At 33.8% G+C, this 19,276-nt stretch overlaps 2 protein-coding genes across 3 annotated transcripts; both read right to left on the bottom strand.

The window, feature by feature from the left end:
• Positions 1-458: 458 nt before the first annotated feature.
• Positions 459-2,370, bottom strand: LOC121240498 (RING-H2 finger protein ATL63-like). The gene has a single exon (XM_041137958.1). It carries the CDS (start codon positions 1,475-1,477, stop codon positions 659-661), a length of 819 nt encoding a protein of 272 aa, XP_040993892.1. The 5' UTR covers positions 1,478-2,370; the 3' UTR covers positions 459-658.
• A 123-nt stretch (positions 2,371-2,493) lies between these two features.
• On the bottom strand, positions 2,494-13,706 carry LOC121240497 (6-phosphofructo-2-kinase/fructose-2,6-bisphosphatase-like). Of its 2 annotated transcripts, XM_041137957.1 has the most exons (23): positions 13,301-13,705; positions 13,108-13,171; positions 12,451-12,746; positions 11,635-11,853; positions 11,094-11,303; positions 10,892-10,987; positions 10,542-10,640; positions 10,404-10,433; positions 9,527-9,580; positions 9,188-9,244; positions 9,028-9,105; positions 8,835-8,926; positions 8,707-8,764; positions 8,532-8,606; positions 8,000-8,047; positions 6,272-6,369; positions 5,362-5,437; positions 3,901-3,963; positions 3,610-3,701; positions 3,366-3,434; positions 3,208-3,271; positions 3,035-3,100; positions 2,494-2,737 (listed from the first exon to the last, which is right to left on the bottom strand). In XM_041137957.1, exons 1-23 carry the CDS (start codon positions 13,493-13,495, stop codon positions 2,660-2,662), a joined length of 2,277 nt encoding a protein of 758 aa, XP_040993891.1. In that variant the 5' UTR covers positions 13,496-13,705; the 3' UTR covers positions 2,494-2,659. The 2 variants fall into 2 exon arrangements, 1 of the variants encoding a protein (XP_040993891.1); XR_005935548.1 differs by lacking the exons at positions 2,494-2,737; positions 3,035-3,100; positions 3,208-3,271; positions 3,366-3,434 and adding an exon at positions 4,116-4,189 and having other exon boundaries at positions 3,625-3,701; positions 13,301-13,706.
• Between the last annotated feature and the right edge of the window lie 5,570 nt (positions 13,707-19,276).

The raw sequence follows: 19,276 nt of genomic DNA on the forward strand, positions 1-19,276 counted from the left end.
TGCAAACATGTCGTTTCTGATTTGAACGGGTAGATATGTTGTGCAGCTAGGCACCTTATCATTGAACAAATTACTAGCTTGCTTTTTTCTCAATACTTGAGATATATAGCATATCAATCATTTTGTATAACTGATTTTAAATCAAATTATTTGGTGAGAGAAATGCTTTAACTAATTTTTAAAAATAAATTTACAAAGTGACTTGACGTGGTACGTTATATTATAAAATTATTTTTATTATAAAATAGATCTAATGTATCATATGAAATCATGTCAATTTATTAATTTACTTTATGATTATAGCATTTCTCATTTGGCGATTAAAGGTGCCAAGATGGGTACATAAAACATACAATTACCACTTCTGTAAGCCAAGTTGGGGGCACAAGGATTGATAAATTACCACTTCTAAATATTGACCAGATGATCATCAGACGTTAGTGATTAGGAACACAAAGTACAGGGTTCTTTGGATCATACCATTAGTGATAATTAACACCGGAAGAACTAACGTTTCATCAACATGTCCAATGAGAAAAATCTGGCAAAAGGTGATTACTTTCCGAGAAATCTCTATACAACAAAGAGCTTGGATATTGACATTCACAGTGATCTCTCTCTCTCTAGCTCTCTCTCTCTCTCTCTCTCTCTCTCTCTCTCAAACATTCACTTCATTCATATTAGACGATGGGAAAACCTTGCGTTCTGATGATCTGTTCCTGCTCAGCATCCTCTTCAGCGAACAACTCAGGGACGAAGATGATGATGAAGTTACTGATACAGAATCTCCCATCACTGCATTTTGATCACTCTGATTTTCACAACCCGGAATATCAATCACAAACTCCATTGCAGAATCCCCATCACTGCCCACAGTTCCCAACTCAATCCCTACCCCCTCCGAAGAATCAACAGCTGAATCAGTCCCTGCATTCGCTTCCGAACCAACCGTCACGACCTTAGCCTCGCACACCACCGGAGCTCTGCAAATGGGACAATTCGTATGAGAACTCAACCACGTGTCAATGCACTCCACGTGAAAACCGTGGTGGCACTTGGGCAAGTCCCTCCCCATCTCGTTTTCCTCAAACGGGCTCAAGCAAATGACGCATTCCAACCCATTCTTGTGCTCCGCTGAGCTGTATAGAAAGAGAGGGATCGTAGTGATGAGTGACGCGTCGAGACCTTTCGTTGGAGGACTGGGAACAGAGGTGTCGAGGTTGAAGGTATGGAAATGGTGGAACCGAGAGGGTCGGAGCGCGTGCGAGACCGTCATGGAGCGTCGCCGCCGTTGCTGGGCTTGGGCTAAGAACCATTTCGCATAGACGTGGAGAAGCAAGACGAAGAGGATGACAAGGAGTAGAGATATTACGGCCGCGAGCATGATGTTTCCGTCGTAAGAGAATATGCTCCGGACTATGTGGCTGAGTGTGTTGGTGGCTTGCTCTGGCAACTCAGGAGGGCTGGAGCTGGACATTGTGATCAATGAGCAGCAAGATAGAATGGTGGGTCTCTCTGCAATCTTGTGTCTATGAGCAATCTTGTGTGCGGAGAAGGTGGGGGATATAAGAATAAAGATAAGCAATGGAATCTTCTTCTTTCTTTTTCTTTAGCGTGAGAGAACGTTTACGTGAAAATAAAGTCGTTGCTAAAGGTTTTATATTTTGGAGATTGTGCAAAAACTCTCTCTCTCTCTCTCTCTCTCTCTCTCTCTCTCTCTCTCTCGTGTGTGTGGGGTTACCCTGAAGTCAAAAAAGAAATCCCTTTATTCAAGGAGATAATGAGACTCATATGCATGGGAGAGGAGAGAAAGGGGCAGAAATGAAGGACTCGTGAAGGCGACGGCAGTAGAGGGTGTTGGTGGGTGGGTGGGGTTATTTGATTCATGTGGTATTTGATATTTGTTTAGTGTGTGGGGGTGGAGGTACGGATCCCAATGCCAGATAGGTGGGGTTCCTTTGAGGCCCCCATCTTTTTCAACTTCTTTCTGCGTCTTAGTGTCTTTTATTAGTTTTTGGTGTTTCTTGTGTGGTACATTGGTAGTAAGGTGTGGGGACCCCCCACTCAGACTATATTGGATCAGAGGTCCCATGTGAATCCAACCAGTAACAAGACAATGTCTTCTTTTGACTCTCTGCAAACACAACCATCTGCTTCCTCTTTTTCCCTTTTTTTTTGAGTAAATGGTCATACCCATGATCTACAACCACGACCATCTGCTTCTTCTACAGTAGGTCCTTTGCTAGCTTTCTTCCACCTTTTCTTGCTGCATGTTTTGGGCAAGTGATCAAACTTTAGGTGTTAATTCTAGGCTCGTGACCTGGGACCTATCTCAGGGTCAAATGTACCACCACCCCATACATGTGACAGATTTAAGATTCAGTCGTAGCCTCGTGGGTACACAATCTATAGACCCAATATCCAAAAACCATATGAGATTTGGAGCCATTTTGGGGGTTCTGGACTTTGCAGAGAAGAAGACTGCACATCACATATTTGAACCATTTTGGATTTGATGATTATTTGATATGGTGAACCCAATGTTGCATTTATATGCTGATGCTACTACATCATCTTGTTGACGAATGAGAATCAAAAGAATGGAAACTTGCCTCAGCATTTTGGGTTTATAAAATTACAAAGTTCTTGTGAGCTTTATTTAGTCCATGAGTTTGTATCGTTTCTCTTGGACACCTGTAACTCCCATTTGAATCTCAATTATAGTGTGGAGTGGCACCTGAAATCCAAAATGCTGATACTATTAGGATGTAACTCCACAATATACACCCACCAACCAAACGAAAATAAAAATCCGAGATTAATATATGCTAAACTGCTCATTTGCAGTATCACAATCCAAATCATGGTTGGCATCTGTAATTCTCAGTATTTACCATCACTTACAACAGATGGTTCTTTGAAATCCTAACACTGTCGTGGAGGAGAAAGAGCTTTATCCAACTTGTCCCAACATATTTGCATGACATATGGAGGGAGCAAGCATTAGTCAAGTCAACCATAGAAAGAAAATTACCTCAATGTATGGAATTTCTTTCAGAGGCCTGTCAGCAAAATAAGCATATAATGCTCTCAAAACTGCCTGCAACAATAAAGGAATACAGAACTTAGTTGGATCATAATTGCGACATCAACTATTGATACACACAGATGCTCTATATGATATATATATATATATATATATATAACCTGATCAGATATCACTACAACAGGTGCTCGTTGTCGTTCAAGCTCAATAATTACAGGCTCTAGCCTGCATTAAGGGTGGGCGTCAATACAATTGCATTTGTTGCATAAATATGTATTCAAAGACTAAATTCATGGGTCCTCAGACTTCAAATACAGACCTTTGAATAACATCCAAATAAGACTCCCCACGAGGATACCGATACCTAAGCTTGTCCTTCTTGCGTGCCCTGCAATTTTGTAAGTGACATAATTATCCAGCACACATCTCAAAACAACCACAGGTTATTCACACCAGGAAAAAATGTACCAAACAAACTGTTTGCAGAGAGATTAAGAAGTGTGTACATTCTTTATTTTACCATATAAAAAGAGAAAAAAAGATATGACAAAATTGCAACATACTCATATTCCTCAGGCATGTTCTTGTTTATCTCTTCATAGGTCATTCCATCACAAACCCCAGCATTTATCTCATCCAGTGCACGCCATTGTATCTACCAAATATGTAACAAATTACACAGACTCCTATATGTATCCTAGAATAAATTCCAAAACCTATCACCCACCAAAATCAGCTAAACATATCTACATAAATGGATTTGCAAATCCAATGACATTAATAAAAATAAAATTGGGCTCTCTGAGCTCTTTCAAAAAAAAAAGCCAACGACTTCCACATAGACCAACACAAACCTTAGGAAATCCAACAATGGGACTTGCTGTCAAAATTGTTCGTTGTAACGTGCTTGTCCAAATCTAGACAATAACAAATTCAAAATGAAAGTACCTTAGTCCAAAGAAGTTCACAAACTAATAGTTGGAGTTCAAGGTTGTTCACAAATTAGCAGTTGACATTCACTCAATATATTGGTAAGTAACATATTGAATGCTGGTATTTGTGTCGGGACCTGAACCATTTTTATCCATTGAGCGACGGCCCTTCCAGTCGGCACCGTCGGATCACTAAGGCCAACTTTTGTCCCTGCTCGACAGGTGGGTCTTGCAGTCAACTTATAAAAAAAAACTGAATCTTAAGTTGACTCCATTGATGCATTAATGACCCAGTAAAAGGTAAATTAATCCTTCCCCCCCCCCCCCCCCCCCCCCAAAAAAAAAAAATGGGGTCGAAAGATCATAGACAAGTAGCAAGATCAATTCTAGACTACTTTCTTTCTTAAACTTATTTAACAACACTGAAGCCAAGACTTACAAGCTGGCCTAAGACCTCAACAGTATATTACTGCTAGCTTAACATCTTGAAACTACTTTCTGGCTTCTGAGGACAGCAGATACCAATTTGTTTCTTAAAGCAAGAAAAGAAATTTCAAAATGTTAAACAAAGGAAGTTAGTTTCCCAAATCTATCAGCGGTTAGGATTTAATCATTGTAATAGACTACTTTGTTTGCAGAGAAAAGGGGAGGAAAAGATGGTTCGTAACTCTCAAACTGAAAATCGGATGGGTATTGAATGAGATCTCGTGTTGTCTAAGAGGGAGAAGTTATTTCAGTTCATAATGATTCCAAGGAGATCCTATTGTAACCTTGACTAGTACTTTTGAGTATAAGTCTAAGGCCTCGTTTGTTTTCGCAGATGGGATGAGATTAAAGTTAAAAGTTGAATAAAATATTGTTAGAATATATTTTTTTAATATTATTTTTGTTTTAGGATTTGAAAAAATTGAATTGTTTATTTTATTTTGTGTGAGAATTTGGAAAAGTTGTAATGATTAGATGAGATGAGATGAGATGAGTTGATAGTAACTGTGAAAACAAACAAGGCCTAAATGTGACTTGGGATTTTCCTTGTGTCATTTGAGAACGGCCTAATGAGAATGTCACCTCAGGAACTACCTAATGAGAATGTCAGGGATTTTAGTGTGGGAGATTGCAACACACAAAGTTGAGTATAGGAATGGTGGTGAATCAGATCCTACAATGTCTGTGAAGGAAAAATTCTTGCTGTTTATAATGATTCCTAGAAATTCAATTGTAATATTGACTTGTCCTTTTATAGTATAAATCCATTTGGCTTGCGCTTTCCTTGGATCACCACAAAGGTCCTTTATAAATCAAGAATAGACTTACATATATTGCTTCACAGTAAAAGAAACCAAAAACTTGAACATCACTATCATTCATATTGATGAAGCTTACAGAAGCAGCCCTTTCCGACTTCAGTCGCTTTTCGACAAAGTTTGCAAGTTTTTTAGCATAAACTTCTCCACGATTGCTGTACAAGAAGTTGCAGTATAAATGGGTGAGTCACAGTCATTATATAAAACCAGTTGTAATTGAAGAACGAAAGTTCAAAAGTATATTAAAATGCATAACTAGGACGACTAAGTGGACAGGACAAAGAAAAATATTTCTGCATCAAACAAATGAATCCAGCTTTAGATGGACACGGTGCCACTTACGACAGGAAAAAAAAAATCCAAAAAACTAATTATATGCCAGAAGAAGATTAGGTACAGAAAAAAAAGCTACATAATGTTAAATAGAATTTTGGCATGTCCTTGTAAAATTCTACCACTTAATATTCACTTCAAACATCGAATCAGGAGCATATATTATGACCTTTCATTTTTTGGCACGTTATGAAACTCTTATGATGAAGGGCAACAAGGTTTATTTCAGTCCTTTGTAATTTGTACTTGCAAAAATGGCATTCTTATCAATGAATACCAATCTTCAGCAAACTCAAGTTGGATGGCAGGATTTCAATGTGATGGCTTCTGTGTCCAAGTCTGCAGTGTGTCCCTAGTGGAATGGCTAGCAGTACCTCCAATGAAAGGAAAACAAAGGGGAAGATTCTGAAGTCTATCACCAGATTGTCAACACCAGACTAATTCCTTGTAAACAATTTCCCCAGAAAAATAAATTAAATAGGCTAAGAGAATACCATGTGTGAACAGATGAAAATTAAACTATCAAAACATTTAGGTTATCCAAGATAGAAGACACAGATTACATAGGCAAGTGTTTTATTTCAGAAACACTTCCAATTTCTTCGAATAACAACAAAACCAGTAAACTATTCTTGAATGTTAATAAAAAGATATACCTCAATCCAGTGTCACCTCCAATCCTGCCTCTAACATTGTCCTTACTCTCCCCATGCCGAGTAAGAAAAATTGGGCGGGGCGTGAGATGGGTATTAACCTGCAAAAGAACAAGAATATTAAATCAATATAGTAAACGCAGAAAAAGACCTTGTATCAAACAATAAAGCTGCACCTAGTTGCCTGTAGTCCCTATCCCCTCCCAATGGAAACCATGCTCCAGTTTGCAGAACCTTAATCATAGTGCATTCTTGTTCTATTTCACTAAATTTGGCAATAAGAAACAAATAACAACTGATTTGATCTACGATTGAAGAAGGAAAAAAAAAAGGTTTTATAATTTTCCTTTTATAGTTTTTCCTTACCAAAAAAAGAGAATGCTTGATCCGATCTCATACCTAAAATATAAACCCAAGATATTTGATAAATCTGATAATATATTGATTAATCTGATACACAATTGATCCCATACCTAAAATAAAAATTAAATCTAATCTTTTGATAAATTTTTCCTTGAAAGAACAGAATATTAGTAAACTGATACCCCAAATAATAAATCTGATCTGATTTTTAATGGTTTTTTCATATAACCATAATACAATTGATTACATGCTTTGATCTCATCCAAAAGTAGAAATCTGATCTAGTTTATATAATTTAATTTTCAATGTTGTGCTAACACAAACTGCTATGATATTATTTTATCCTTCAAACAATTGCATTCTGATTCCTTTTCCTTTGCATTTATTTATGCCACATACTTTAAATCCATACATATACATATCTGCCAACAAGGATACATGACACATACAAAGCTACATGCACGCACACATGCATGTTCACTACCAGTCCGCATGCATATACATACATACGTACAACATACTCAACATGACCCAAATTAGTGTCCCAATGCATACATACCACAAGCTTAAGTAACAAACCAACTAAGCCTGCTCCCATCACAGTGATCACACCACATTACAGGCACTAGCATACCAAATTGGCATAGCAATGCCACCGAACCAAATGTGCCAGACTGCAGGTAACCTTGCTCTACACTCATTCAGTACTAAGTGCAGTGATGTAAAAGTCAGTCCCTAATTACAAGCTGAAATTTAGTTCAAGAAATCTGTTGGAAAAATGCATGGAACCTTTTATGAGTAAGTTAGGTATATCTTCAGATAATGCAGTTCCTCTATTAATCATCTCATTTTACACTTTTTATTCCTCTAAATTTGCTCTTCTTCAAGCCAAGATGCTTATAGAAAAATCATCTTATTCAAGCCAAATGGTCATCGCATATTACAGATAAAACATGGAATGTATCATATAGAAATATGGTGTCCGGTACATCCTAAAGCTACCTTGGAAACCAACAGGCATGCCTATTGGTTTACATAGTACAGCCACAGACACAGATGTTCATTAAGAACTCAAAATATGACAGTTTGCACATGAATGAAAATATCCCCCATGGCTAATTAAACATTCCTTATCCAAATGCAAAACCCCAGGCTAATCCATGCAAGATTAACATTATGGTCTCGAATTCACATAATTTGTGAATACCACTTTGCATTATATAAAATGGCTAAGATTAGAGCTTGCCATGCAGTTGACCGAATTGCATCCTAAAGAACAAACAAGATGAATTACGATGATAAAAAAGCCTAATAAAAGAAGCAAGATATAAAATATGCTAGGACCATATCTTTCATAGGACAACATACCAAGAAAAAAACAATCCGCCCAGGAAGATAGCCACTGATATTGTTCACCTGAAGAAATAAAAAGCATCTTCACTAATTTGGAATTCATAGGTCTATATTACAATAGGAAGACTACAGAGATGCATGATCATCTAATGAAGAATTTTCAAAATAAAAATTAAAAAAAAAAACATAAATAACAACATCTTACAATAAATTAAAAATGTTTTAATGGACAAGTAGCATCCTATCCCAGTTCCCCCTACATGGCAGGGAGGTGCTAATGCTATGAGCTAAAGCACTATTTAAGTGAAAAGTTCAAATAAAAGGTCAACAGTACCCAACAAACACAATCATACATAGCTATCTTCAAGAATATGAGGAAGTAAATGCATCAAACAATACGCAACTCTACCACATTCAAAATTTCCCAGTAATCATCAAGCAATTTTCTTTTCAAGAGATTAATGATGTGCACAATTAAAAGACAATGCATTTAACAGGCACACAACATTCATGAGATTCTTCTAACTAATAAATTCAGCAAACTAACTTGTATTTGTCCACCATGTCCACTGACGGTGTCGATCATTTTGATGTACGATCCTTCTTCCACTGTCTCATAAACCTAGTAACAGAGTGCATTGCATATTGTATCATGATACTAAGCTGTCTAATAACCAAATCTCACCTAGCCCAATTCATAGAAGTAGGATTGAGGCAATTACTTTTTCATAATTGGATAGTCTATCCTTGAAGTCTCGTAATCCAGCCTCATAATCTGGCCTGCAAGGGGAAAATTTATTAGGTATACAAATCAAAGTAAGAAGTAACTGGTTTCCAAGAGCAACCATACTCTTCTGCATAATCAGGGCTTTGTTGAATTTTAAGACGTATATTTCTTTCAATAATGCGTTCATCATTGCAAATTGTTTCCAGAAAAATAATCTGCATCAAAACAAAAGTAATATCTATCAACATTCTATCTATTTATGCTACTTTTCATGCATGGGACTCCTAAACTTTCACCCATGCAATGATCAAGGTACCTTGCATTTGCCTTCAGCCATTTTCATCAACATATTCCTTCGTTTCTTGGTACTATTTGTGGCATCAAATATCCCTACCTAAAACCAAATTCGGGTTAGTGAAAAAAATGGATTGTACAGAAGCCACAGCTATATAAAAAAAAATAAAGCATAAATTTACCTGGCCACCACCTTCTTGCATCCAATATATCATGTCTTCCATAGCCAAAGCTGCTACCTAGTAGCATGTGATATATTAAAACTATGTACAAAGAACAGGGTTAATATGGCATTAATATTACCAACTTCCAAAAATAAAATAAATTAGAAACAAAGTATTAGAAGCCACCACAGAGAAACTTTAAGAAATTAATCATTCTGTCCAAGTTACCAATTCACTCACAGAAATGGCATCAATTTGTTTAATATACTGGGAGGTAATAAGAATAAAGAAAACACAGAAAAAATGGGTACTTCTATGATATACTTAAAGCAATAAATCACTCTGGTGAATATTCACCTCATTACGTGCTTCCAAGCCTTCTGGATTGTCAGCTCGGAAAAAATCTGCAGACTGCACAAGGATATTTGTCATCCATCAAGAATCATTCCCGAGAGTTAAGAAAACTAATGCAATCTTCTTCAGACAGACAGTTCTACAAGGCATTCCAAAAAGGAAACTTCTGCCTGATGAGAAACTATGAAAACCCTGACGTTTGAAAGACGACACCATCCCCGTAAAAACCTGAGCTCCCTCTCTCCTAAACTACAAAAGCCATAACATTTCAAAGAGATAAACGCTTCCTCCAGCAAAATCTTCCAGACTAGTTGATTTAAAAGGGCCACAAAATCAGACGCCACCACATTTATACCCCACCACCAAAACCCAATTCCCTCTTGCTTTAAAATATAGATCCCAACGTTACATCATGACAGACCCACATACATGTGATTAATATATTGAAGTGGACCAGAAGAGCAATCACTAGCTATCAATAACTTGGGGGAAATTTCCATGCACACCAATCAGCTTTTTGAAAAAAAATTCTCAAAATAGTTCTTCTGATATCATCTATGTGTTGTGCATCATTTTCACTGTTGTGACTCGTGCGAAATTAAAGATTGTGAGCCTGTGACCACTTAAATTAGTATCACAAAGCAAGCGGTGAAAAATTGTAGAAAGTTCTTTTTTCCCAAAAAATAATATATAGATATAGTGAGGCTGGCAGGGAAGGAATATCCAACCGTGTTTATCACACAGCCAGGAAACCACTCAACAGATTATAATCAATTGTGCAGCCAAAAGTATGCATGAAATTAATTGTGCCAGACTTTAGACAACTTAAATGTTTATATTAATAAAGGAAATCAGTATGAAAAAGTGGTCAGTGATGTACCTGATTCACCCCATGCTTAAGCCTCCGATACTGTTGCAATAAAATAGAATAAACAAATTAGAATGATCTTTACCTTCATATTTTTCTCTTTTAGATCTGGAGAGCAAATGGAATAGTCATGGTAAGAATATAAATGACCTTCCCAACATTGAAATGCTTGGTATGATGACCCAACCAGCGAAGATATCTGGTAAGTTTAGCTGCAGTGAAAGTCTTGCCTCGAGCTGGCAAACCAACCTAAAGTCAAAACAACTCTACTTATAATTATTCAATCTCAACACCTCTCCTTGTGAAGCAAGAGAAACTGATGATGTTGAAAATTATTGCCAACCCCAATTTTCAGGCTATCAAGGGTCAAATTTTTTTTATCAGTAAAAATGATGGCTATCAAGGGTCACATTTTGAATTGCAATTGATGAAGTTCACAACTGGGAGAACAGTGATTAATTTTATTAGCAGTCTCGACAAACAATATTACAAGGAAATACCAGGACAATTGCCAAATGTCTATCCTCCTTCGGTCCAAGCATCTGATCAGCGACAGCTGCAGCTGCAACAGCTCCAGCAGCTGCTGGCATTGAATTCTAACAATTAAAAAGAAGAAAGATTATTCATAAAATAACGCCACCAAAGCATTAATTTAACCTGCAGAATCTTCACTAATCAGAGAAAATGAAACCTTTTACAAACCTTTGTTTCTGTGTCCATTTTGAGATCAATAGTGAAAGTACTTGCACTAGCAGATTTACCTCGCCTAGGAGATCCAACACCCCTATCTACAAGGAGCTCCCTGTGACTATCCTGCTTTTGAAAAGGCGAAAATGTCCCAACTGACTTTGATTCAACCATTCCAGAACTTGAATACATCCTGGATGAATCAGGGACTATTACCTCCATGTCCTATGTAAGAAGTAACACAAAACATTAGCCGCAGGATAATATAGGATTAATGGAAGAGACAGATAAATTTGGGAGGCATGTGCAAGTCTGACAGGTTTATCAACCATAAGTGTCTTCTCTGACATCTTAAGCAATAATGTAACATTGCTGCTGAATCAACTAGTAAGCCCAACATAAATACGATAGCTGCACAAAGTAAGTTCCATTTCCATTATGGACGACATAACACCCAAATATCAATGTTACATCATGATGGTGATACAGCTTACTATTATTCCAAAGCCATAATAAAGTCAATCTACATATAGCAAGATGGGCCACCAAGAAGAACCTTTTTAGATGCAGGTTGATCAACAGAAACACCGCCATCTTTAAAGGAATGCAAAACATTCCCAGAGCCATCCATGTTGTTAAACACACCAGCACAAGTTAATGAACTTGGAGTCTCGGTGTTGTTAGCTGCATAAACCAAACCTGAATTGGCAGAAGTTGACGGAGCTGGTATAACATAATGTTCCAGATCAAGCTCCAAACTAGCTGAAGAGCCATTCTGCAGAGCAAATGGAACCCAAAAAAAATCATATTGAGCTATATAAGAAATTTCAAAATAAATGTCATAACTAACATTTTCAGCAAAGAATGCCTCATTGGCACTTCAAAACCAATTGGCTTAACCCAATATTAAGCCAAAAAATTATTAAGCCACTTTGAATATAATTAGAGACATCCATAGCTTCACAATTTTTCTTAGGAAGAAAATTAAAATTATCCCAACTATATAAAGTTAGAGAAATGCTTTAGCCACAAAGGAATTTCACAAAAGTAAACACACAAACTAACATGTCTTTATGTGGTACATCAGCTTGTAAAGTATTTTTATTGTAATGTAAATCTAACGGATAACAAGAAGCCACACCAGTTTGTGAGTTTACTTTTGTGAAATCTTTTTGTGATTGTAGCACTTCTCATAAAGTGAATCTGATGGAAAAGGAACAAGCTCTCATCTTTATTTATTTATTGCGGTTCAATTGAATTAATTGCTTCTTGCACATGTGTACATCTCTCAAATTTACTCACCGTCAGAACACCTCTTTACTAAATAAAACAAAGAAGGATTAATGGTAAATGGTTGCAAGTCAAAATGTACCTCGGCTTCCAACTCTGGCACTGAATTAATACTAACATCAGGAATGCCACGAACAGCTGAAGGCCGAAGGTTCTCCTGATAAGCCCTCCAACTAGCCGCAAGATAAAATGGAGAGACCTTATCGGCATGAATGAATACCCGAAACTCAAAAATCTCGTCAGCATTAAGCCTAAACAAAGCCAGCCTTGCATCCCCTTGCAAGGTTCCCCTGGTGAGCAGTCGATTTGGACCCTCCTCAACTATACAGGGAGCATTATCGTACATAGGCTTCAAAAGGAACTTGAAGTCCAAGGTTTCTATATCCGGAAAATAAAATATAATAAATCAAATACACCCCTAGATTTTATAGCATGACTGTTTGCCGCAATATTTGAAAAGTGAAACAACTAGGTTTCTTTTTTCTTTCATTTTTCAACATTTGAGACCGCATTAGCCAAACCAACCGAGGGGAGAGGATAATACCAATCGTCTCAATTGAGATTTTTTTTTCCCCTTCATGTTCTATGAAACAAAAAATAAAAAATACTCTTACAAGCGCTGTTTGCTCACTTATTGAGCAAGCATGACTACTTTTATGCTTTGAAAGGCGATCAAGTAACTTCTCAAGTAATCAAAGTGATTAATTCAATAACGACGTTATGGCGAAAATACGGTTACCATGATTAGGAGGAACAACAAAGCTCAATTCCCACGTAGACTGCGACTCGCGTTCCATCGGAAGCTACAAAAACCAGAGTTGCTACGATCAAACATAACAGAATTGAAAAGAAGAAGAACCAATACGAGATAGCCGAGAGGAGAGGGAGAGAAAAAAAAAAAGCTGTATAGTCATATAGAGGAAATTAAATACCGCTTTAGAAGAATCCCAGGAGCCAACGAGAGGGACGGAGCCGTAGACGTGGGGAGTGAGGTCCCCCTTGCGCTTGTAATTCTCTATCTTCAAGGACACATAGAGCTGATCGCCGGCTTGGTCCAGGTTCTCCTCTGGCTCCTCCTCGCCCCCATGGGACGCGCCGTCAGTACTCTTCGACGCTCCGGTTCCCATTCCGATTCCAATTCCTCCAAAACAAAGTTTCTACCTTGTTGTTTGGGGTTCCTGTCGCCTGTGTTTTAAGCGAAGCGACTGTGAAACATATATATGTGTGTGTATTGCGCGCGCGCGCGCGTGTTCAGAAAGTTTCTATTTTCTGTTTCTTTTGGCATTGGATGGTGGGGAAGATAGATGGGGATGAAAACAGTGAACACTCATAAAGTTATAAACGGGGAGGAAAAGAGAGTTTATGAATAAATAAAATAAAAGTATTTTCTTTTTTTATTTTCTTTTTAGATTTTCATATAACATTGTGTTGTTTTCTAACATTCTAGAAAAGTATTTTGTTTTTAATATAATTTTTAATAAAAAACACTTATAAGGCCTGATTTGGATAATAAATTAAGATGAGATGAAAGTTAAAAATTAAATAAAATATTGTTATAATATTTTTTTTTTAATATTATTTTTGTTTTGAAATTTGAAAAAGTTGAATTATTATTATATTTTATTTAGAAATTTGGAAAACTTGTAATAATAAGATAAGATGAGATAGTTTAATGGTTCCGTTTGGATAATGAAAGTATTTCATCACATTTTATCCTTACAACTTTATCAAATTCTCATACAAAATATAATAAATAATTAAACTTTTTCAAATCTCAAAATAATAATAATATTAAAAAATAATATTATAATAATATTTTATTCAACTTTTATTTGATCTTAACTCATCTCATTTCAACTCACTATCCAAACGACACCTAAACAAACCAAGTCTTACATTTCATATCTCAGTCCGTGATAATATGAGATTATTTATCAACTCATAAATTAGCCATTCTAAAAATTAAGAATTAATAAAATAGTTGATGGATATTGCCACATCAGCATAATTGAATGAAATTGAGATGAGAATGTAATATATAATATATTTCAACATCGGCCATATTTATTGGAGTTTTTCATCCAAAGTTTAATAAAATAATTGATATATTATATAGATATATTCACATACCTATGGGCATAGAAGTTCAAAATCAGATAATAAAAAACTATGGCTATAGATGCAAAGTTTTTGAAAATTCTCAATAGGAAAAGTTCAAAATCTCTACCGCCGATGGGTATTGAAGTCCACGATGGTGTTAATAGACTCCATCTACACCATGGTTCTAGATGCGAAGGTTTAAATATCGTTTTAGTGATCGTTTTGATTAAAGTATTGAAATAAAATATTTTGATATCAATATTATTTTTAAATAGTTTAGTTATAGATAAATTAAATATATATAAATTATATTATAAAATAGCATCAATGTAAGTCTTAAAAAGTTAAAATACATATTTATAAAACTCAATAATATTTCTAAGTTCTCAATCCAATTATTAAAAAAAATAATCATTCATCTTCGTCACGAAAAATGAAGTAAGGATTTGATTTTCAGTTCTCGAGAAAAAAGGATTAAGAGCACTCTTATTGGATTAGCTAAAGCTAAATTATATTTTTTATGAATATAAGATGAATTTAACTTTTAGCTATTTCATTTACATAAGTCTTCACATTGGAATAGTCATTTTTTTTTATTATATAACAATAAAATAATATAAGATGAATTTGATTTTGACTATTCACATCAAATCTCTATATTGAATTATCTATTTATTCATTATATAGTAATGAGTAATTAATAATTTCAAAAATATTTTTTTTTTAATTATGAATTTATTTTATTTTATCATATTTTACTATTCATAATATTATATATTAATTAGTAATCATATTCTAATTATAGTTTTTCAATTGTCATTTAAAAGTGAGAGATAAATCATTAACATAAAATGTATTTTATGAATGAATAGTTCATTTCAAATTTAGCAATAATTTTAGAAGTGACTGTATTTGGAATTTAATTATTCCAATGTGATCACATTTTATGGTTTAATAGTCAAATCTTCAATGGATTTAACTTTTAATTAATCCAATGAGGGTGCTCTAAAAAAAGTTAAGAAAATAATCTTCAAATATGAAAATTGAAATGAAAATTATGAAAATATACTAAAAATATAAAAATACAAATTTCAGCTGGTACATTGAAAACCACTCGGTACATCGAAAATCAATTAATATTGATCGAAATCACTGTTTCGAATCTCGTACCGTACCAGCCGGTACGGTTGATATTTTTCATCCCAGTCGTTTGGCCGGTATAGATACTATATCCGTTTCGTACCAGCTTAAATATTGGCCGTATCGGTCAATACCGACCTATATTTCGGCCTGTACAGATCAATATTTCGGCCTTTGTTTTTTTTTTTCGTTTTTTCAAATTACAAGTTTATTTTTTAATTCTCAATTCAGATTAGACTATTTATAATTTATATATATGTATTTATATATAATTTATTTATATATAGACTATTATTTTGAAATATAATTTATATATATTTTTATATATATAATTTATTTATATATCGATTATTCTAAAACGGTACATGAAACTATACTGGTATCGAAATATTTTATTCCAATACCTTGACCGATACGACGTCCACTACTCAAAACATTGATCGGAATGACTAATACGTGACCCGACACGAAACACTTACCTTCCCTTCGCCGGTTATTAGTCTGCATTTAAAACTTTGATCTGTCCCTAGTTCCAAAGGTGAATACCATTTATTTATGTAAAAAATTATAAATATTTATCAAATTTTAATTATTATTGATATTCTGTCATAAATTCTAACATTATAGATATTGTCAGCATTTGGGCTTTTGGCTTGTCCTAAACCTCATAACAGTCCCAATGATATTTTTATTTTATTCTTGAAAATATATTATCAAAAATTCATTTTTTATATTTTAATCAACGATTTTTACAATACATCCTACATTAATTTATTTATCCTTTTTATATATCATTTAAATATTATTTCTTTCTTTCTTTTATTCCTTATTCATTTTAAGTTCTTTTCTAACTACGGTAAAATATGTAATATTCTCATGTTTTTCAATATATTTATCATCTATTAATGTGAACACAATATCCTTTGTTGCCAAAATGACATCGATAGCCCAATAATAAATTAAAAGAAAATAAAGATGGTCGTCTTGCCTTTGTGAACTTTTTACCCTTTTATCATGTTTTGAGAAATTTGTAACGTGAGTTTTCTTTTATTAAAATAAAATGCTCTAATAATATTATAATTTTCATGTTTTATAAATAAAAGTGTAAATGTGAGAAATATAAAAACAAAATAGGAAAAAAAAAAAAAAAAGGAAAACAAAATGTTTAATGTTAAAGGTATAGAAGCATTTCAACACATTATGTATTTTATATTGATTCTACCTAATCTAGTGGAAGCCTTATTTTGAGATATTGTTAATTATTTTATAAAAAAATTACAAAATAGAGAAGAACCAAAATTGATTTGTCATCAATCTTTCAACATTGTACTCAAATGACATCACTTGTGCTAAAGAACTTTTTTTGTGGAAAATTCTCTAGGATTTACTTCCAACTAGAGGAAGGCTAAAGAACTTTATACCATCAATGCCTTCACTTAGTTGTCCTTTGTGTAATGAGAAAGAAGAAACACTACTACGTCTTTTTTTGGAGTGTCTTGTATCAAGAATCCTATGGAGCCAAAGTAAGTGGCCACTAAATCTATCTTCTTTGGCAATTACTACACAACAGGATTGGATATCTTTCATTCTTAATCCAGGGCTAAAATTGGGATTAGGTTTACAGGATATGCACCCTTTTCAATTGTTTGCAGTTCTGATATTGGATTTCACTTGGAGATTGAAAAATGATATAATCCATAATCAAACAGCACTATCTATTAGGAAAGCTATAGATCAATCAGATTTCCTTTACCAAGAATATCTATTTGCTTGGCAATTGAAACTGAAAGAAAAGCAATCACAACTATGACAAAAACCTCATCTCAACACTGTAAGTATTTCCTTTGATGCGGCAATTAGGATCTCGTCCTCTTTGGCCTCTGCAGTAAGTCGTGATTCTGAAGGAAGTGCAATTGAAATATGGACAGAAGAAATTGGAACAACAAATCCAATAGTAGCAGAAGCAATTGTGACAAGACTGGCAATCAATATGGCTAATCATTTAAATTTTACAGATGTCACAATTGAAGGCGATTCCCTTCTTGTAGTCTCAGCAATTCATGGGTCATCATTAGTCTGGCAAATTTCTTCCATAACCGAAGATATTGATCTTACCATGTCCTCTCATAGAGGATGGTGTTTTAAAAAAATAGATCGATCTCAAAATCGATTTGCGCATTCTGTGGCGCAATTGGTTGCAACTAATAGTATAATTGGTCACATTCCAGTAGCTATTTTACCTTTTAGTATTGTACTTATTGATAGTAGCAATGATCTTCCTTGTTCTGTAACTAAAACCTTTTATTTATAAATATGCAAGCTTGATTAGAAAAAAAAAAAAGACTTCACTTGTGCTTGGCATGCCATTCGTAGTGGACACGTGCGGTTCTTTCGAGAGAACATAGGCTTCATTTTTTTTTATAAAAAATACTGTTATTTTAATATTTTTACATCTTACGCTGCTTATATGACGTAATTTAATTTAGAATATAAATTTTATAAATCAAATTATATTATTTTAAATAATGAGAATAGTGTAATCAATATGTTAGCTTGAAAATAGAATAATTATTTTATATATGTATTCGTACACCGATCAATTTAACACGGATAAGTTGGTATTGATTAGTGATTAAAAAAAAACTAAATTAAAAATAAGAGTGATAAAAGTGAGTGAGTTAGGTATTGACTTCGTCACAAACTAAGATTTTATTTTTTTAATTTGTTGTCGACATATTTCATTTTATTTGGAAAAAGGTATACACTTTATGTCCTATAATTATTTTTTTATAAAGGACTGAGTGGTTTGTTTCTAGATTTTTCATTGAAGAACCAGACTATATGACATCATGTTCTTGACATATAATTATTAATTATAGAGTTGATACTATCTACAAATAATATTTAATATCAAAGTTATATATTATGCTTATCTTTTTCTAAATTAATTTTACTTATCATCCTTTTCATTATCACCCTTTTATTATTCTATAATATAGTTTTAAATTATTAAAAATTATTTATTATGTTTTACAAGTGAGTTTATTGTTTAATGACACATCTAAGAATGTTGAGAATATAATCATAAAAAATATGATAAGTAGATTTTTTAAAAAAGTTATTTAAAAAAAAATATTTTTTGGAGATTGAGATCCTATGCTATTCTCAATTTATAAATTGTGACATGTTAATGGGTGACAAATGACCGTCAGGAAAAAAAAACAACAAATAATTGCATTATTGGAATCAAGTTATTTATTGTAAAAAATTTATAAATATATATTTAATATATATATATATATATATATATAAAGCAAAATCTTTGATTTAAAAAGGGTAATATTGAATATAGTCACATAAAATGAGTAATAAGGTGTGTAAGTCTTGTTCACTATTTTTGAAAAAGAATGAGATCCACTATTTAATATATATATATATATATATTTCTTTTTTTATTATGTAAGTTTCATATTTATTTTTTTTTTTTAAGAAAAATGATAAATTCATAATTATTCTACAACAGTTTACAAGTCTACAGAAAATGGAGAGTAGTTTGTAATATTAAAATTTATTTTTAATAAAGAGGTATGATTTCATTGGTTGTTTAAAAATAAGTTATAAAATAATTTTAGATGTATCATTACTATTTTTTAAAAAGAATATACAAA

The sequence above is a fragment of the Juglans microcarpa x Juglans regia genome, chromosome 7S (genome assembly GCF_004785595.1).
Source record: "Juglans microcarpa x Juglans regia isolate MS1-56 chromosome 7S, Jm3101_v1.0, whole genome shotgun sequence".
In the NCBI taxonomy this organism is placed as follows: Eukaryota; Viridiplantae; Streptophyta; class Magnoliopsida; order Fagales; family Juglandaceae; genus Juglans; species Juglans microcarpa x Juglans regia.